The sequence below is a fragment of the Nelumbo lutea genome, chromosome 5, assembly GCF_056320005.1.
Source record: "Nelumbo lutea isolate HS-2025 chromosome 5, American lotus-T2T, whole genome shotgun sequence".
Lineage (NCBI taxonomy): Eukaryota > Viridiplantae > Streptophyta > Magnoliopsida > Proteales > Nelumbonaceae > Nelumbo > Nelumbo lutea.
The window spans coordinates 20,134,499-20,155,649 of record NC_142688.1 but is presented as its reverse complement, the minus strand read 5'-3'; the positions used below and the strand labels follow the sequence as shown (position 1 = coordinate 20,155,649).

Genomic DNA, 21,151 nt, shown 5'->3' with positions numbered 1-21,151 from the left:
TTCTCCACCCTTGTAAGACAGTAGAGACCGATTCAGGCCAGCACCAGCTCAGATTTAAAGCTTTAAGGAAGTGCTGCCATACCACAGCCATAAAACCACAGTGAAAGAAAATATGGTTTGCTGATTCCAGTACCAAGTTATACAAGGGACAATTCATATCTGGTAAGCTGAAACCCTTCTTTATCAGCATATCCTTGGTAAGACATTTCCCTTTAGCAGCCACCCACAAGAAGAATTTAATTTTCTAAGGAACTGAGGTTTCCCAAACAGCTGGTTGAGGTTTCAACCACAACCAGCATCTAGTATCCTCTGATAGCAGGTCTGGGTGTTGCTCTTGAATCACAAAGAGTAACTCAGACACCTGATCCAACTCCCAATCATTGAAACTCCTTCTGAAAGCAGGGGACCATACTAGAGCACCTCCTACCTATGCAAAGCAATCTGCTACTAACACCAGGTTGTCTTCAGCTGCCTCATACAGAACAGGAAGCCTCTCTTTAAGAGAGATGCTGCCACACCAAGGTTCCTGCCAGAATTTCAGTCTCCTCCCATATTCAACTTTGTAGAAATGCCTCTGCTGAAATGAGAATAAGCTTTGTAAATACCTTTCCAAATGCTACACCCATAGGATTGCTGCAACTCTCCTGCATCCCACCCATTTTCACTGAAACCATATTTCTCAGCAACTATTATCCTCCATAACTCCTGAGTTTCACTAGGAAACCTCCAGAACCAGCTTCCCAAGAGAGATAAATTGAAAAGTTCCAGCTTCCTAATCCCAAACCCACCTTTGTTTTTTTTTTTTTTATCAATAACACTTTCATTAATTCAATATAAGAATAATGATAGAAAGGAAAACAAACTTTCTTATCTTCCAATTACAACTTGAGTCCCCAAGAAAAGAAAGGAAAGAGGAAAAAAAAGAAACAAAAAAATTATAACTGAGCCCAAAACATTGATTCCCTTTCAACCCCTTGTTTAGCTAATCCATCAGCAAAAGAGTTAGATGATATTTTAACCCAGCTCATCTTAACTTCCATCTCTCACACCAGCCACTTAAATTTCCTCCTCTCATTGCTGTAATTCCATAAGCCACTGTTATTTTTATTCAGCCACCCTATCACCACCTCCGAATCCCCTTCAATTATGAGTTTTCTGATATTCATCTCCTTAGCTTTTTGGACTCCTTCCATAACTGCAAAGGTCTCAGCTCTAAGGGAGTAGTCACCCACTCCAATTGGGCCTGAGAACAAGACAGAAATAGCCCCATCCTCATCCCTAAAAACACCCCCAATAGATAGGCCTTCCATTTTTGGACTACAAGCACTAGGGCCATCAATTCCCTTTCATGTGTGGATTTGCAACGTGCTTGTCTGTTGAGTGCCTTACTGAAGTAGGCAATTAGCTGATTGTCTTGCATAAGCACAACTCCTAAGCCCCTACCCAAAGCATCACATTCAAGAATAAATGTCTTATTAAAATCTGGTAGAGTAAGTGTTGGAGGGCTAGAGAGAGCTTGTTTTAGCTAATCAAATGCAGATTGGGCTGCCTTGGTCCATATAAATGAGCCTTTGCATAAAAGTTGGGTTAGTGGGTCTGCCAATTGCCCGTACCCTTTTATGAACCATCTATAGTATCCAAAAAGACCCAAAAATCCTCTTAGGCTTTTAATAGATGTTGGTTGAGGCCAAGCTTTAATAGCAGCCACTTTTTCTAGATCGGCCGAAACCTTGCCATTACTCACCACATGGCCCAAGTAGTGAATTCTATTTTTTCTGAAATCACATGTGGATTCCTTGGCAAACAATTGGTGGTGTCGTAGGGTGTACAAGGTGATCTTAAGATGTTCTAGATGAGAAGCCCAATTTGAGCTATACACTAGAATATCATCAAAGAGCATGTAATGAAAACGGCGAAGGTATGGCCTCATTCATGAGTGATTGGAAGGTTGGAGCATTTGTTAGGCCAAACGGCATCACCAGAAATTCATAATGGTCGTCGTGTGTCTTGAATGTTGTTTTGTGAATATCATCTGGGTGCACCCTTACTTGATGATAGTCAGATCTAAGATCCAGTTTAGAAAAGATGGTGGTTGACCTTAGCTGGTCCAAGAGTTCCTCAATTAGGGGAATTGGCAACCTATCCTTCACTGTTATATTGTTGAGGGCTCTATAATCGATGCAAAAACGCCAAGTACCATCCTTTTTCTTAACTAGAAGCACTGGTGAGGAGTAAGGACTTGAGCTAGGCTGAATATGTTGTTTTTGCAATAGTTCAGTCACGATTTTCTCTATCTCAGCCTTTTGAGAGTTTGGATACCTATAGGGCCTTACATTGGCAGGTGGGGCCCTTGGCATGATAGGGATCCTATGGTCACTTTGCCTGGATGGAGGTAGCCCTTGTGGTTCTTTAAACACATCACCAAATTCTTCTAAAAGCTGCTATAATGTTATTTGGGCTGACTGTTGCGGTTGGTCTTATGTTGTTGATGTAAAATCTAAGTTGTCTGGATCGGGCCCATGCTCATTAAGAAGCGATGACCTTGTTGTCTACAACTTTTGATCATGGACTGAAGGCTTTGGGTTTGAGTTCCCGTAGATTGGGCACCTTGTAAATGGCAATCCACACCATCCACCAAGAAGTCCATCATCATCCTATTGCAATCACATACTGCAAGCCCTAATTGGACAAGCCAATGAATGCCCAATACAATGTCAGCCCCCGAAAATGGCAATGGATGTAAGTCAGTTTGAAGTAGATAACCTTGGACTTTGATGGTTACCTCCTTGCATATTCCTTCAACAGGGGATGCTCTGTCCATTTGCTACGCATACTTTGAAGGGATGGGTTTGTTGTATGGTTAGACTTAGTTGCTTAGAGAGGTCTTCAGATACGAAGTTCAGCATGTTGCTGCTGTTGATCAGTACCGATACTGTTCTACCCAGCACCGTGCCTTCCACCCTCATCGTTCTTGGTGAGTTGGTTCCGCTAAGCGCATGTATTGAAATTTCCAGCAGGGCTGGATATGTTTCCTCAACTTGGCTCTCCATAGTTTCCTCATCATCCATTTGGAGTAAATAGGCTTGTTGAGCTTTACATTTATGGCCAGGCCCGAATTTCTTTTTATAGTTGTAGCAGAGGCCTCATTCCCAACGATCCTGCATTTCAGTCCAAGAGAGCTTCTTGAAGGGCACCAACGCTTGGGAGGGTGCACTACAGTCTTGGATCTGTGATATTAATGGCCTGGACTATATCGACTCAATCCTGGGAGGGTTTTTTATCAGAGGACCGAACCATCATATTTTCCTCAACTGATTTATCTTCTCCTCCTGTAGCTTTGCAATTTTGACAACAGCCATAATTTTTCATGTCGTTGCGCAGGCCGCCGAGGAAGCATCCGAACAGGGATGTTTCTAGCCAACCCTGTACCCGGTTTGCCAGTTTTTCAAATTCTTGCTGGTATTCCTGGACGGTACCCCGTTGGTGGGGCTTGGACAGGGCTTCATCATGATTCTCAAACTTTATTGGACCAAATCACACGCACAGAGCTTTGATGAAGTCTGCCCACGAGACCTAATGGGAACGCTTGAACCATTAAAACCATGTTACAGCCTCACCTTCCAAGTGGAACGAAGCAACCAGGACGCGCTGGTGGCTTGGGGTCTCATGACACTCAAATTATCGCTCAACTTTAAAAATCCAAGAAATTGGACCGTCGTTGGCGTACCTAGGAAAATCAAGTTTTCTAGATCAAAGAATGGGTTCTCTGTGTACTTGGTCAGTGACTTCCTGATCTCCTTCCAGGTTGTTGTCTGTGGTGCTTTTTCCTATCTAAGCCAGTATAGCATTCACGGATTCTTTGATGTTTTGGAGATAGTCGGTAGATTTGTGTAGGTTCCATCTGATCGACCCTGTCTTCCATGGTATTTGACCAAGTGCTTGGCATTGGCTCTGATACCAGACGTTGGGTTTCTGCCCAACTCAGACACTACTTCGAGAGAGTGTGATCTCCTGAAAGAGAGAGAGAGAGAGAGATTAGAGAGCAGAAAATGAATCAAACTCAAGGTAAGCCTCTCATTCCCCAATTCACTTATTTATACATGTAAGCTGACAACTGTAGTGGTTCAAGAATCAAGGTCAAGAATTCAAGAACCCACTTAATTAGTTTGTTGTTCAACAGATTTAAACCCATGTTTTTTCTTTCTTGCGTAGACCTTCTGGATAGTGGGTTTGCTCTGTTTTTGGTTTCTAACACTGCCACAGGAACAGGTTGGGTTAGCTTCATGCCTTGGGAAATCTAACCCAACCTAAACCTAATGTATCAATTCTTATATATTACGCATGATATATGTATAAATTCTGTGTATAAGTAGATTTATGTGAGAGGGGAGGACTGGAAGAGGGAGGATGATAATGAAGGGTGTTTTTCTTATGACTATCATTTCCAATATATAATGTTTGTGTTTGCATGAGTATGCTAGTAAGTTTGCATGTGCCTGTAAATTTGATATGGTTTCAACCTGAACCAAACCCAATTTCTTGGTTGGCTCAAGTTAGGGTTAAAACCACAGGTTGAAAGATCACATTGGATTAGGGTTAAGGTTGAGGTTTGAACACATTGAATTAGGCTAGGGTTGGCACAACCTGAGCCAACTCAGCTAGAATTGCACCCCTAGGCATGGCTCTTTGACAGGAAAAAAAAAAAAGATGGTGATAAAAAGGATTCATTCAAGAGTCCAATAACTAATTTTGAACTTTTGCACATACAAACAAATAGTTTTTGTATGTGAATGCTATGATGGATGAGTGGTAAAGATAGAAAGGACAGGGTTAGAAATGATGTTTTTTTTTTTTTTTGTGGAAGGTTAGAAATGATGCCATATGAAGGAAACTAAGAGTAGCTCCAATAGGTGATAAAATGAGAGAAAGTATATTGAGATGGCTTGGTCATGTGCATAGAAGACCATCTACAACACCTGTTAGAAAAAGTGATCCGTTACAAGTTGAAGGGGCTAGAAGAGCTATGGGAAGACTGAAAAGAACTTGGGTAGAAGTAATAAAAATTTATTTAAATATAAATAAAAAAAGCCATTACCCAATGTTGGTCCCAACTATCTGGGGTCTTGGGAAGGGTGGACTATATACGGTCCTAACTTTGGCACTTATCGCAAAAGGTAGTCATGTCAAACTCGAACCTGGGTTCTCTGTTCTCACGCTTGACAACCCAAGGTTTAACGATGGTTATCTCACTGAACAAAATGGAATGGAAAAACAGGATTCATGTAGTCAACTCCATATAGTTGGGAGAAGACTTGGATGATGACAAAACAATTATTTTTCATAATATTATACATGCAAATATTAAATAAGGATAATCCCATATTTTTCTGCTGGCTAACAGTGACATGAGTTTTTTGCTATGTGGTGGAATGACACGGTAGAAATGGCAATTCATTTGATGAGGGACATTCTTGAGTAGTCCTGTTGAATGTGTACTCATCCATGGCAGTCCCATGCATAATCATGTTTTGCAGTTCTACCCTACAAACTATAGCCCTTGATGTTGCCACCTCAACTGCCACGTGACAAAGTCATGAAAAATATGATCTAGACCTGCTCCTATAAACAACAAAACCGGCTTCACTAGGATTAAACTACCCAGATAAACTTCATCTATACATTTTTCTTTTGTCGTATATGAAGCTGATATATTAGGATGGGTTCCATTCAGCAAAATATCAAACTAGGATAGCAAGATCAGGAAAACACCTTATCTTTATCATAGTCATACACTGATACCTGCAAAGTAATAGATTAGAGCATCAAATAAACAGTGTATTGGTCTTGTGAAACCAATTAATATTATCCTTATCACACTCAGACCTGCTCATGCATAATTGCCCTCAACATGGTTCTAAAGATATTCTAAGGTGCAGAAATGATCAAATGAGAACGAGTCTACGCTGGCCACATGCATTGAAGACCAGAACAACAAACTTAGCGTGCATTTGAAATCTAGAACTATGTTCTTTTTTTTATTTTTCGAAATTACCTCGTGGGGTCGAAACCTGCACGAAGCGCTAGCTTCAGCTCGTTCCCGCTAACAAGCACCGCACCGCAACCCAACTGTCTCAAATGCTCGAGAATTTTCAGGTTGTTGTTGGCTTTGATTGCGTATCCTATGATCGATTTCAGCCCCTCCAAAGCTTCCCGATACGCTTCGAAGTTCCGAGATATCTGGGGCTTACTATAGAGATAGAACGGTCTTTGCTCCACCGAATCCAGGATGTCTTGTACTTTAACACCCTCGCAATAGAGAAAGCCATCCTTGGATTTACTGAAACAATGCTGGAATCTGGTTGCTGGTGCATCATTCGTGACAGTCGTAGCCTTTTCTGATAGAACTGCCCTTAGTTTCAGGGACTTTGAAGAGGGCTCGAAGGTCAATGAAAGTTTGGAGATAACTGGGTACAAAGGGCACCTTAGGGTTTTCGAGAATGAGGGAAAGTGGGTGACGGAATAAGAAGTCGCCATTGTCGAACAGACGAACTTGGCGGGCAAGAGTGCCTGATAATTGATAGGTACAACCTTGAACTTTCCGAAGTATTTGCCAAATTGCCCATTTGGGGACCCGGAACCCCGACGCACTCGGTCGGTATCCAACCATCGAATTGAGTTCTGCATGTGAAAACTCGAATGAGTTAAATCGCGGGTCTATACGACATCAATCTTAAACCTGATAAACTTTAGGCTGTGTTTGGTTTTTTCCCTACCTTTTCCTTCCTTTTCTCATTTTTTTCTCTCAAACCAAACACAGCCTTACGGTTTGTCAGCTTATCTGATGTGTTGGAGTGAGTTCGGATCTGCACTCACGGCTGAAACACTGCTGCGACGTCGGTGTGAGACGCGCTTCGTGAGCAGCTCTATTGGGGTTTATCAAAATCATAGTGATTAATAAATAAGCACCTTAATGAACTTTATCTCCGTTTGGAAGAGACGGAATCTGCTCTTCACATATAGGCGCCTCACATGCATATTCAGCAGCATTGGAACATCTCCCATGAATAATAATTAATAAGTATGGGAGATGTTTCCAATGCATGTGATAGGATGTACATGTAAGGCACCTGTGTGGCATCAGGTGTGAGGAGCAGATCTCCACCCGTTTGGAAATGATGCAAATAAGTGTGAATGTAAATATGTAGTGTAAAATGGTTCATATAAATTATAAAGTTGGGTTAGTTTTGCATGGACAAATTTACCTTCTTACCAAATAGACTTTTAGCTGTAATGGATGCAAACACCAATTTCAATAAAGCATATACTTTTTTTTTTATCAAAAGCCCACTTGAATGCAAATTTACTTATTTTTTATTGATGTACTTTTTTATCAATGTAAATATGCATTAGTCTATCATTTGTCAATGCATAAATGTAATGTTGCTAAACACAGGCAAAAGTGAATTATAGTGCAAATTTATTCTAAATCGGGATTTAGACTCCATTTGCACCATTTTCAAACACAACCTTATGTACAAATGCCAATATCACATGTAATGAATGTCTGAACTATGAAGAAGCGTCTCCCGAGTGATTAATTTTTTAATCAATGTATGAGAATAAATTTTTCATCTTAGAGCTCTTGAGCTTCCTACTTAGAACACCAAAAAAAAAATAAAGAAAATCAATTATCACATAAGTACTTTGTCTAAATTTTGTTGATGTGGCATTTTTCCAATTTTTTTATGCCATTTAACATACGTCCCACCCCACAACACATCCCTGTCATGTATTGGGAACAATTTTCGATGATGTATCAAAACTGATGCTATCATCATCGAGAGATGCTCTCAATACACAGCAGGGATGTGTTGTGGGGTGGAGATGTGAATTCCTCCAATAACGATTTAAATAGTTAACTTTGGACAAAACACCACCCACTTTCTTCAAAATTTTCCCATTTGGCAGTTGTTATTATGCTTTTCTTTTTCTCTATTTCCTAGGTAAGCCAGTTCATATGTGCTGAGACCACAGTCATAACACATTCTCATACCTTCCACCAAAGGCCATCAATAGAAATCAAATAAGCAATTCACTAAGGGATGTTCTATAACATGAATGTTTTTGTTGTCATTTGTTTTTTGAATCGCCACATAAGCAACTAAATAAAAAAAAATATTCTTGAACTCTGTTTTTTTTTCGAAAAGGAAAAGCAAGTTGGTTTTGTTTCTAAAAAGTATGGTTGTTCACGGGTTGGGTTGGGTCAGTTTACTAGTTTTTTTTTTCAACCGACCCGACCTGGTCAGGTTACCTAAAGATTAAACCGAAACCGACCCTATATTAAGCAAAACCAACTTGGTCGGTTTGGGTCAATTTTGGTTTAAATATAAACATTTCCAAAATATATATTTCAACTTTAAATATATATATATATATATATATATATATATATATTTAAAACTGAAATAAACATATTATATATAATATTTCAGTGAGAATATATTTAATGGAAATGCATTTAAAACTGAAATATATATTTCAGAATATACGTATTATATATAATATTTCAGTGAGAATATATTTATAGATAACTCGGTTCGGTTTACCCATCTTTACATATGAAAACTGAAACCGAACTGAATTATTGGTTTGCCCATCTTTTCAACCCGAAATCGATCGGTGGTAAAGAAAAACTGACCAAATCGGTTTGGGTCGGGCCGGGTTGGTCGATTTGAATTTATTTAGGAACAACCCTACTAAAAAGTGACGCATGTTTTTGAAACCTTTAAAATGCTGGTTTAAAAAAAATCTAGTATTTAAATTATATGATTTTATAGAATATGATGTTGAATAATCAAATGAAAACTTGTTTATGAAACCAAATTCAATAACATGTTTTTGGTTTCAGTTTTGAAAAAAAAAAACGCATACATAACCAAGAATATGTTTCTTATGTTTTTATTTTAAGAAACAAGATGGTTTTGATTTGCTTTCGTAACCAACAACAAGAAAAACAATTCAGATTGTAGATTGCCCCCTAAATTTCCACATCAAGAACATGCTTCACTCTTGGTTTTAGTTTTTGATTTGTTTTTAGAACCAACAACAAAAAAAATCATTTACATTGTAGAACGCCACCTTCTTGTGTTTCTGTATTCTTTGAAACCAAATTCAAAAACATGTTTTTGGTTCCAGTTTTGAAAACAAAAATGCATACACAACCAAACATGTTTCTTATGTTTTTGTTTTAAAAAACAATTTGTTTTTCAAACAAGATTGCTTTGATTTGTTTTGGGAACCAATAACAAGAAAAATAACTTACGCTTTAGGATGCCCCTAAAAATAGATAAGAAAAAAAAAGAGTTGTTGGCCCATGTATTTATAGTATAGAAACTATATGATTTTTTTGTTAGAAAAATAGAGTATATGATAAATATAACATGATATTAAGAACCATATGAAAAGTTGAAAACATATTTGTTAATAAAAAATTCAATAATAGTCTTTTCTTTTTTCTTTTTGGTTTTTGATGATGCACCATATGGTGCTCCCTACTGGCGGACAGTCAGATGTCAAGCTAAGTAAGTCACTTGGTCAAGTTGCAAGAAAGAGATCAGAATGTTCGGATTGCTTTACTTGGGGTGGGCACTCCGATGCTTAAGTTATACTGAACTGATTGGATATGTGACTGTTAGAATGCAAGATAGCTAAAGAGATTGAGAGTTAAATCGCGTGTACCTTTTGAGGTTGGAACTAAGGCCCTTATATAGGTGGACTGCCATGAGCCTCATGAAACACATGGGATCTCCGAGTCGTTTGGTTTGGAGGTGGTTTCATGCTTAAAGACAGACTTCGTGTAAGCGGATAGGGCTTATCCAACCTCACTCGAATCAAGCAGGGTGATAATCGGCTCTTCTAACGTACCGTCATGATCCTTGAGAAGTCGAAGACGATATCCCGCTTAAGGAGGAGGTTGCCCGGCAAGTCGCTAGCTGAACTCATGTCAGGTTGGTAGAAGCGAGTTGCCTCTCATGCTGACCTGATGCCTTGTTGGGGCTAGGGTAGTCCGGTGGAAGCATGTTGCCTCTTACACCAACCTGATGTCCCATCTAGCTATTTGCAGTTTGGTCTATCGAGTGGCTTCGAGGTCACTAATGTAGTTGTGAAATGTCCGAAGTGATCTACTTACATAGTGTCGAGGTGTCACCCAGTTGTTCTATGATGCCACATGTAATGATGTCATTGGAGGACCAAATTACCCCTCGTCAATTTAGAAAAGATAAATGAGTTAAATTCTTAAGTAAAGCATCCATGGGTCTTGAAAATTGGATTAAATATAACCTTCATGTTTAAATAATACCTTAAAGTACCCCTAGGTTTTATGATAACGAGACAAATACATCATTCTCTTAGCAAGCCGTTACATTTGCTTCATATGTGATAGCACATTACTGTTATAATACTTTAAAAACCCAATTTTAACCTCTCTTCTTCACCATCTATTAACATCAAAACTCATTTACAGGGGAGGTGGAATTGACGATGCTTTTTGGTGGATGCCCACCTTCTAGTTGATTGGCCAAATCATACAATTTTGCTTAATTGGATTATTCTAACTACCTGTTAGGTCATGGTATCATGTCCAGATGTATAGTAGGCTCAATTTTGAAGGAGTACAAATACAACAATGTACAATGCAAATGCATTCAAAATAATACAAAATACATAGTTTTGCACTCTATATATTTGTATTTATTATCTTTCCAAATTTTGTTGTAGAAACAAATGATGCAATTCTGTAGGCAAAATGAAAAATGAATTTGTCTCTTAGGGATGGTGCCAAAAATATCGTGAATGTATTGCTGGTTTAGTGATGCATGATCAATGGCGGAGCCTGGAATTTTCTTCTGAAGGCCCAAGCGGAGAAAGAGTAGGGTTTGGGGAAAATAGCATGAAAAGGTTTGGATTTATTATATATATATATATATATATATATATATATATATATGTATATATATATATATATATTGGAGGAGCATTAATGCTTTACAATTTTAGGTTTTTTTTTTTTTTTTTTGTGTGTGTGTGTGGGTGGGGGGGGGGGGGGGGGGCGGGGAAGGCGCCCAATTTAACCCAACCTCCACTAAGTAGCCATATAGATACTGTTTTAACAAACAGTTTGGGGGGACAAGGATCCCACCAATATACTTTGGCTCCGCCCTTGTGCATGATGGTCATCAAAAGGGGAACCGGATTTCTGGTTAAAATAAAAAGAACTTGAAAAAAATATTCATAGATACTTGGATGGTTGGACCACAAGGGAATTTTACTGTGATAAATGAGTCGTTGATTTGATTCCAAATTGATCAAATATGAATGACGGGAAAAACCGCCAAGTCTACATAACCATTATATTATGCTTTAACAAATCGATGATGTATCACAATTCCTGTAATTAAAGCACCACATCTATCTAAATGGGTGATATTTCAAAGTTGCCGCTACAGTATTCTTTAGAGTTCAAACCCGCCCCCACAGAATGAGTCTTAAAAATGTCTCATAGCACATCCGACCATGTATTGGAAATATTTCCCAATGATAAATAGGGGAGATGTTCTCAATACTCACTACATGCTGAGATGTGCATATGGGGTGTTTTTGGGACACATTCTGTGGGGGGAAGATATGAACTTTTTAGGTTGCATTTGGTTGCAGTGCAATTTTATTTGCACTAGTGCAAATGAATTTGGATTAGTTGCATGCTTTAGCTATTCAGCGGGTTGTGCAACCAATGATGAGGTTTCACACCAGAGTTAAATTCATGGGCCTCACTGTAAAAGATGCAGGCCCCATGTCTTTAAAACATGTGTGGAACTTTTTCATTGGTTCCATAGCTTGCCGAACAACTAAAGCATTCAGCTAAACCTTGTTCAGTACAAATGCATGGGGGTGCAAATGAAAAAAAATTGCAAAATATGGTTTAATTTTGTTTTGGGTTTTACTTAACACCCCCCAATGAATTTGACATCATTCACCCCATGATGTTGAATTGTACGATTGTATTATGAATTTTGAGGTGGAGTGAACAATAAAAACCCCTTTAATTTATTATGCTTAATGCCTTGATTTATTTCATTTGTATTGCAATCAAACAAAATAAGCTAAAATTGAAAAAATAATAGGCCAGAATTTACACTCAAATCATTTGCACTACCATAATTTTGCATCGCACAAATGTGTTTGCATTGCAACCAAACACAGCCTTAAGCTCAAGTCTCCATCAGGTGCCATGCCTCATGCCTTAGGAGAGTTTACAATGATCCATTCAGACATCACATTGTAGGGTCCTCCTTTAGGTTATGCTTTGTTTGATAAAAAAATAAGAGAAAAATAGAAAAATTAGTTAAGAAAAAGTTTTTAAAGAAATTCACAAAGTCGAAGGCGCCATACCAATTATCAAGCGAGAGATTGCATAGTTCACTCCTGTCAATTTTGGTAGAAGATAAACTAGTATAGTTTCTCAAGCATTAGTAGTACAGCTTGAGTCCAACTTCATATGGCAACACAAGTTCACGGTAAGCAACAATGTGCGTTTGGGTTTTGGTGTATAATTCTTTAAAATAAAACAAAGAAATAAACCCGAACTCCCTTGAGTCGAAGGCCAAAGAAAAATGCCTTTAGATTTGATTAATTTCTAATTATGAGCACAAACACTAAAATGTTGTTTAATAAAGGGCAAATTTCGTAAATTATCCCTCCTGTTTAGCTAATTAACAGGTTGTTTCTTTATTGTTTAACTAATTATTATTTTAGAGTATCCCTAAATTTTTTGACAATTAACTAGCTTTACCTCAGTGGTTAGCTCTCCGTTGTGTACGCACGTAACACCACATGAATATATATTTTTTTAAACCCAATATTCCCTCCATTCCTCTTGTCTTCAGTTTCCATATTCCTTCTCTTTAATCTTATCTAACAGCGACACTATCAACATAAACAACAACAGCGACACCATTAGCAGAAAAAACAACAACGACACCGTCACCAAGAAATCGAGGCAAGCTACTCCAAACCAGAGGTGATACAGAGAGGGGACAGTTTTCTGGGTTATTCCCTTTGGCATCACTTGTCTCACCCCACTTGAATGGCCTTAGCACATTGCAGTCACCGACCTCGACAATGACTCTTTTACCTAAAACACAATCCTAGATTTATTCTTCTCACTAGACATGGTGGAGAGAAGTATTGTAACAGATGTCAATTTCGTTCAGTAGCTCATCGCCCTCCTCTTTGAAGAATATGACGCTGAAGTCACCAAGACTTGTGGAACTGTGTTGGTCGTGACACCCTTGATGAGATTCTCAACGTGGTTGAGGGCTGTTTGAATCGCCGTAATGGTCTTTCTATAACCAAACCAGGCTTCGATCTTGAGCTTCTTCTTCCCTAACTCATCCTTGATAAGCTGAAAATCCAGGTTGAGGTGCTTGAAGTTCTTGCTGAGTTTTCCTCGGGGGCCCTCCACCTCGATGCTCTTCACCCTGACCTTAATCTTCACTTCATTTGGGATGTCCATTGTCTTCGATGACAAGATCGTCTTCATCTTCTCCCCATCTCTGTTTCTCTCTACCTTAACTTGATGTATAATCAGGATGTCCATTGTCTTTGACAAGATCGTCTTTATTTTTCCCCTCTATGTTTCTCTTTACCTTTCCTCGATGTATGATCAGGCTTAGGGGTCAGCGGAGCTGACGAGAGTAGATTCAAAATCTATAACCGATATCGAGCTCTAGAGGTATTTCATGTAATTGAACCTGCTAGATGTCGGGTTAGGAGCTTCGCATGGCTGCCATGCCTCGTTCTCTGGACCGTCGACTCTAGATTTCTCCATAGCTCAAGAGGGACATGCAATCCTAGAAACCATCAATATTTAATGTCATTTTCATCTAGAGCATTAAGATCCGTAACTTCCTTGGTTAAAAGGTGAGAAAGGTGGATGTGTTGGACGGTGTAACCATTAGATGGGATATTAAAGGTGTAATAAAATGATGGCCTATTTGTTCGGGTGATGGTTGAGTTGGCCAAGGATATCACGTGGCTATCTCTATGATCGCTCTCATCTCAGGCCACGTCAATGCTATGCATAATGGAAAAGCACAACTAAGAAAGAGTATCATGTACGGACAAGGAAGCGAATTCTGTCGGAGAAGAGGAAACTTCCTGAAGACATCGATGGATGCCCTCATCTCGACAACCCCGAAAGCCCTATCCATATAGGACACGGATGCCCAACTAAAAATAGGTATTAACCACTCGAGGAAAGAGACTTTCCAAAACTACATTCTTTGAATACCTCTTTACACTATCTCTTGGGCTCGGACCAGCGCTATCTCAACTTGCTCGACCCAGCCGCACCCTTCTCTACCCTGCTGACTTGAGTGCAGAGTACCTACCCCGGGAACAACTCCTCAAGCCTTTGACCTCTCTCTTGGTTGCATATCTCGATGCACGTCTTCGTCTTTCCACCTCAACCTCGTTCAGTTGGCATGACTATTTGACTATGTCCTTGGATCAGACAACATCACTATCTCCTTTTACTTAAACCAATAATAGAGTAGTGATTGAGTTCTCCTAGGAATAAACTACCTGATCTACAACCATATTCACACTTTGTGCCCAAATTAAGCCAAATTGTTTTTTTTAGAGAAAACAAGAAAAAAATACAACACAATACACAAATGCAAGACCTAATTCCCAACATGGTATACAACTGGTGTAGATACATATTGAAATTCTGATAGCATCTGGTGGAAGTTTGGACCAATGGCATTAGTCACTATAATAGCCAAAAAAAGAAGTGAATGGTCTAGTAAATGATCCATCACGGAAATCCTTTTTCAGTGGTTGCATTTTCTTTGCCTCACCCACTCCCAGTGCTAAGTTCATCTATGGGTTTGAGATGTGGGCATTTAGGTCTCAAATAGAACAAGAATTTGTAGATTGCTTGCAAGTTGACTACTGTATCGGATTATGTTAAATTGATATAGCTGTTAAAGTGTATTGAGATATTAATATAATCCATGGCAGAACTTTGTCCAATATCTAAAAGAATAAATTGAACTTCATGATAGAAATGAGAATATTGATAGGAATGATATTGAGCTTGTTTCCTAGGTAGCAACTTTGGATCAACTAGAAATGCCATGTAAAGAACAAAAATATAAGGAAGTACTTTGAAGGATGTAGCGACGGTGGTAGCAGTGAAATTTTTTCAATAGTTGGGTTTTATTTTGAAATTTTGAGGAATAGTGAATGGCAAATTCAATATTTTGCTTTTTCCATAACTATTTAACGGTAGTGTCAATTGTCAAACAGTAGGTGTACTTCAAAGCAATAGGTAAACAGTAAGAGTAGAGTGAAGGGATGGGAGATCCATCGTATGGATGGCCGAACCTTGTAGGAAGGTTGTGCGAAATTTCAAAAATTTCTTTACTCCCATCTGGAAATCCTATTCCCAATTTAGAAAACTACATTTTTAAGGTTCGTTCTTGTAATCAAACCAGACCAAATTTGAAACCAAATTAAGGGAGGGATATACCTGATATGGAATCCACGCAAGAATGCTCTTCCCAACGTAGGTGCTCACGCCCAAAGAGAGTACCAAATTATCCCTCCACTGAAAATGACACAACTTAGGTTGAGGTAGGATCAGCAGGTAGTTCTTCTCCAAGAACTAGTGATTCTTCAGCAAGAATCGAATAGGACAATGAGCACAACTTCTAGATTGTTTCTTCTGGAAAGAAACAATATCAAGATCAAATCTTGATCCAATCCAAGAACTGGAGATCGAACAAGGTAGGGCGGCAAGAGCAGGAAGAAAAAGAGTAGAAGGCAAGAACAGTCTAACTATGTTGTCTTCTCTCTGTATTAAGCAAATGTGTCTTTGGAGGTTCGCCCTACTCTTTTATTTATAGCCTTAAAGAGAAAATTTCCTAATCCCATTGGAGTTTCCTAATCCAGATATTTTATTTGAATCTAGACTCTTTAAGTAATAAGGATAATCATTTATCTTATCTGCAGATAAAGATCAACATTCCTAATCAAATTAGGAGTTCCTTTGATCCAAATCTTTATTTGGATCTAGACTCTTTAAGTGGATAAGGATAATCCCTTATCTTATCTGTTGATCCAAATCCCAGATCTGCCTCTATTTAATTAATCTAATTAACCCAGTTCGAAATGGGCTTTTAGGCCCATTAAGCTTTCACTTAAATGCTGGCTAGCTTATCTTTCTTTGTATAGTGTGGGACCCTATCATTGATCTACACATCAACCACATGGGTTCAGCCTAGCCTTTATTACAAGGTTTTGCCGAATTCACTGTTGAATACAGTGAACCCCTGAGTCCATCACTATGGGCTCTTAATGGACCCAACATTTACACTAAATGATCATTGGGTCCATCCATCTAATAAAGGCCTAAGGACTGTGGGAAGATACAAGATTAATCTATTAGGTATAATCCTCAATGGGTTTACACTTAACCTCTCAGCCCATAATGATCAAACACTGTTTGACAAGAGAGGACGTGGACCTCTCCCTCGACTGCAAGGTACAGTGCTGCGCTTTCTACTCACATGGATCCCAGGAATTAAAACATTTTGAAACCATAATATATATATATATATATATATATTGCAAAAACAAATTTCAACGGTTGAAATCAACTACCGACAGTTTAGGTTTCCATCAGAGAGAGTGTATCCCTGATCATTCACTTTGTCCGACAAAGGGACTGATCCTATCACTATGATCACCCACTCAGATGAATTCTTGGACTATCCCAACATACCCAGGTTTTGACCCCCTCTAAGGATCTCACTGATTGACATATCAAAGACAGCCCAATCCAACACCTAGTGTAATATCATAATCGAGTCTAGGGGTTAATTGTAACATTATAGTTTTGCCCATCTATCTCCAAGGTCTAGGGCAATACTGGAATTTTAGTCCGGTTCAGGGTTTCAAGAAAACCTACACTGCATATACCTTAGGTCTCACATTGGTAGCTGAGACAAACCACCCCAACCAACTTGGCGGTACATTAGTGTCAGCCTTGGTAGGATAAATCTCACTAGATCTATCCAACGACTGTGAAGATTCTAAACTAACATGAGTCTCATATGTGTCTAGTTTAAAGGTATTACATAGAAACATACCATAATAACATGAATCAAATATATACTTTATTCATTTACAATAAATGTCATAATGAACATCATGTTGATTGAAACTAAGGGCATACATTGTCTAACATAGAGTTAGTGAATTAGCTAAATAGTAGTGGTACTTTAAGAAATTCGCCCTTTAACAAATACATTGAAGACAATAGAGCCACCTTGAGTTTCAGAAATTGACTTGTCTTAAAATGTCTTACATGAATCTGGTTGATTAGTTCAGAATTTTGAGATGACTGCTAAGAAACCCAATTATGTATGTCTAGTGATGTGTTGATTCTACTTTGACTAATAAAGTGGGTGTCTTGCATGAATATGGTTGGTTAGTTCTGAATTTTGAGACGACTGCTATGAAACCTAATTATGTATGTCTAGTGTTTTGTTTATTCCATTTTACAAGTGTTTCATAACCCAACCTAGCAGATGAGAAGCCAATAAGTTATGATGAAAGATGCGAGGAGAAGCGTTTCCTCCCCTCCTCCCACTGGTAATGATACATCGGCCACCTCAGTTAGTAACTCAGGCTGTCAAGAGCAATGAATTTGTTATGTTGGAATTTCCAGGGGCTGGGTTGGCCCATGGCAATTAGAGGTTTGAAAGACCATTTAAGAACTCATCGACCCTCAATTGTTTTCCTCTGTGAAACTAAAGTTAGTTCTCAAAGATTGCGGAGACCCTTGCAGATAGTCAGGTTTCATAACATGTTTGCTTTGGGGCCTACTGGTATTGCTGGTGATACTATTATTGCGTGAGAAATTGGAATTGTGGTCCAAATTATCTCCTCCTCTTAGAGAATCGTTGATACCATCATAGTTATTCCCAGCTTAAATGATACTTGGAGATGTACCTTTGTTGGCGATCCTGACTGCAGAAATAGAAGGCTGGTTTGGGATACTATCTCAGTATTTGTCAAATTTCCTAAAATGTTAACCACCCCTGGCTCATATGTGGTGATTTCAATGCCATTTCCAACCTCTTGGAGAAGGATGGCGGGTCCACCTCTTACTATCGTAAAATACAGGATTTCGATACCTTGATAGATGATTGTGCGCTAGTGGATTTGGGGACAGCTGGTTCTCCATTTTCTTGGTCCAATAGGCGAGGTGCAAGACATTTGGTAAGAGAATGAATAGATAAAATGATGGCTTCAATTCAATGGCACCAAAAGGACCCAGAAGCATTCGTTTTCAATGAAATTACGCATGGCTCAGACCACGGGTCTATCATCCTGCACACCTCCCCCAAGATGTGGCAAGGATATTGTCCTTTCCATTTCCAAGCCATGTGGTTAGACCACCATGATTGCGAAAAGATAGTCTCTGAAGCGTGGAACAACAACCACTGTAGAAGACCTCTCCAGGGAACTTACGTTGGTAAAAAGCTAAGTATTTGCAGAGAAAAGCTCAAGATTTGGAACATAACCACTTTCGGTTGCATAAAGGATAGGATCATGATCATTAAACAGGAAATCAGGAATCTCCAATCTCAAAACACGTACAACAACGACATGGAGAAGATACTTCACGCTCAGCTCACAATAGAGTTAAAAAGAGAAGAAACACCATGGCAACAAAAGTCAAGAATTCAGTGGTTGAGAGAAGGTGACAAGACCGCCATTTTTTTATAGAACTACAATTATTAGAAGGCAAATGAACAAAATTCACTGCATTAAGAACCAAGATTAGCAATAGGTTTACTCATAGGGAGAAATTCAAAAGGTAATTGTTGACTACTTTACTGATTTGTTTACTTCGGCTAACCCAAGTCTTGGCAATGGTATTCTCAATACAGTTAATCTCGTCTTCTCTGATGAAATGAATCAGGATTTAGAAAAGCCCGTTGACCTCAAGTGAAATTAGATCAGCTTTGTTCACTACTGGGGTTCACAAGGCCCTTGGATCTGATGGCTACCCCGCTATTTTCTTCCAACACTACTGTGCGGTTATTGGTGAAGATTTGATCCATGAGTGCAAAAATTAGTTCAAAGAAAAGAAGATTGCAAAATCAGTTAATTTTATAAGCATCACTCTAATTCCTAAGTGTTTGCCAAATGCCTTGTGAATAGGCTGCGAGATTGTCTTCCTCAGATTATTGATAAAAGCCAGTGTGCCTTTGTTAAGAATCGTCTTATCACTGATAACATTCTGTTGGCACACAAGGCGTTTCATTCCCTTTGTACTAGAACAAAAGGTAAACATTTCTTTATGTGAATTAAAATGGACCTAAACAAGGCGCAGGATAGGCTTGAATGGCAATCATTGGAGAAGTGCTAGGAAAGTTAGTTCTGAATCAGCATTGGAGGGACCTAATTTGCAATTGCTTGTCTTCAGTTAAGTTTACTTTCAATGTTAATGGAACCCAACGAGGCAGAGTGACTCCAACAAGGGGAATTAGACAAGAACCTTGCCCTCCTATATTTTCACCCTTGCTGCCCAGGCTCTTTCCTCAGTTATTTTAGAAGCAATCGAAGAGGGTTCCCTCACTCCCATGAAGATCCAAAGATCTACCATGCCCATTTCTCAACTCTATTATGCAGATTGCTGCCTTCTTTTTGTTAAAGTAGATATTTCAAATGCAGAAAAGTTGAAAGAGATCCTCACCAGATATAGTGAAGCCTCGGGTCAGATCATCAACTTAAAACAAATCGGAGTTAATTTTTAGTCGAAATACCCCTCATAGATTTAGACATATCATTGCAAGAATTCTGGGTATGAAAGTTTGCTCAAGTGTTTCAAAATACCTAGGGCTCCTAACTCAGATTGAGAGAAATAAAACAACTATGTTTGCTAATATAGTGGACCAAACATGTGGTAAAGACAAGGGTTGGAAGCAAGCTTCGCTCTTGCAGGCAGGGGTCAAACTTTAATTAAAGCAGTGGCTACGCCGACTCCTCTATTCATAATGAGCCACTTCAATTAGCAAGTTTCTTCTAGGGTTAGAGGCTGGAGGAGAATCGGGTTGAATGAACCAGAAGATAAACTCATATGAAGGTTTTCTTTTGATGGAAAGTATATTGTAAGATCTGGTTATCACTTGGCCTGGAATTCGGATGAAGAAAGAACTCCAAGTAGACAACACTTGGCGGCTGGTAATGATCATAGCGATCAAATCAAGATGTGGAAGCACCTGTGAAAGCCGAAGGCCCTAATGAAAATCAAAAACTTCATGTGGTGTGCATGTCTAGACGCCGTGGCTATTAACAAGTCTCTTCATCAAAAGAAAGTTGAAGACAATGTCCTCTATCAAATTTGCTAAGACGCTGAAGAAGATGTTTTGCATTGCTTGGTGCTGTGCGAGTTTGCTAAAGCTTCCTTCGTGGTAAACATTAGACCTCATAACTCCTCTACAAGAAACTTTGGTGAGTGGCTACTTCGAATGGTTCAAGTAAATAGAGGTGTGTCCATTAACCTAGAAGTTTGGTTACTCTGGGTGGCTATCCTTTGTTGGAAAATTTGGATTGCAAGGAACAATTTTGTTTTCAAGGATCTCCACCCCAGTCCAATCCAAACTTGTCGGCAAGCTAATGCACTCATAGCAGAATGTTTAGAAGTCTTTGGTGACGGGAACCCCCCTCCCCCGAGGCAAACATCTAATTGGCTCCACCATTGGGATCCACCTCCACTAGAGTGGATAAAGATTAACTGTGATGCTAGCTTCCGCCCCCATTCATTATTAGCATCTATAGCCTGCGTGGCACGATCAAATACAAGTTTGATCCTTTGGACATATGGGAAAAGATTGTCTTCTGACTCTACTTTGTGCATGGAAGCCCTAGCAATTAGGCTGGCTTGTGAGAAGATTCGTAGGTTCAACATCTCGAGGCTAATCATTGAATTAGACTCCTTACAGGCTATTTCCTTCATCAATGATCTTGATGAGGCAAGTTGTTTAGCCCACGACCTAGCTTCCTCCTTGGC

At 39.0% G+C, this 21,151-nt stretch overlaps 1 protein-coding gene across 1 annotated transcript in view; it reads right to left on the bottom strand.

The window, feature by feature from the left end:
* LOC148850826 (diaminopimelate decarboxylase 1, chloroplastic-like) overlaps positions 1 to 6,706 on the bottom strand; it is a 28,546-nt gene extending 21,840 nt beyond the window's left edge. Inside the window, exon 1 of the mRNA XM_088947630.1 lies at positions 6,053 to 6,706. Within this exon, the coding sequence (XP_088803756.1) occupies positions 6,053 to 6,684 (632 nt within the window). The 5' untranslated portion in view covers positions 6,685 to 6,706. The remainder of the gene's footprint in view (positions 1 to 6,052) is intronic.
* Between the last annotated feature and the right edge of the window lie 14,445 nt (positions 6,707 to 21,151).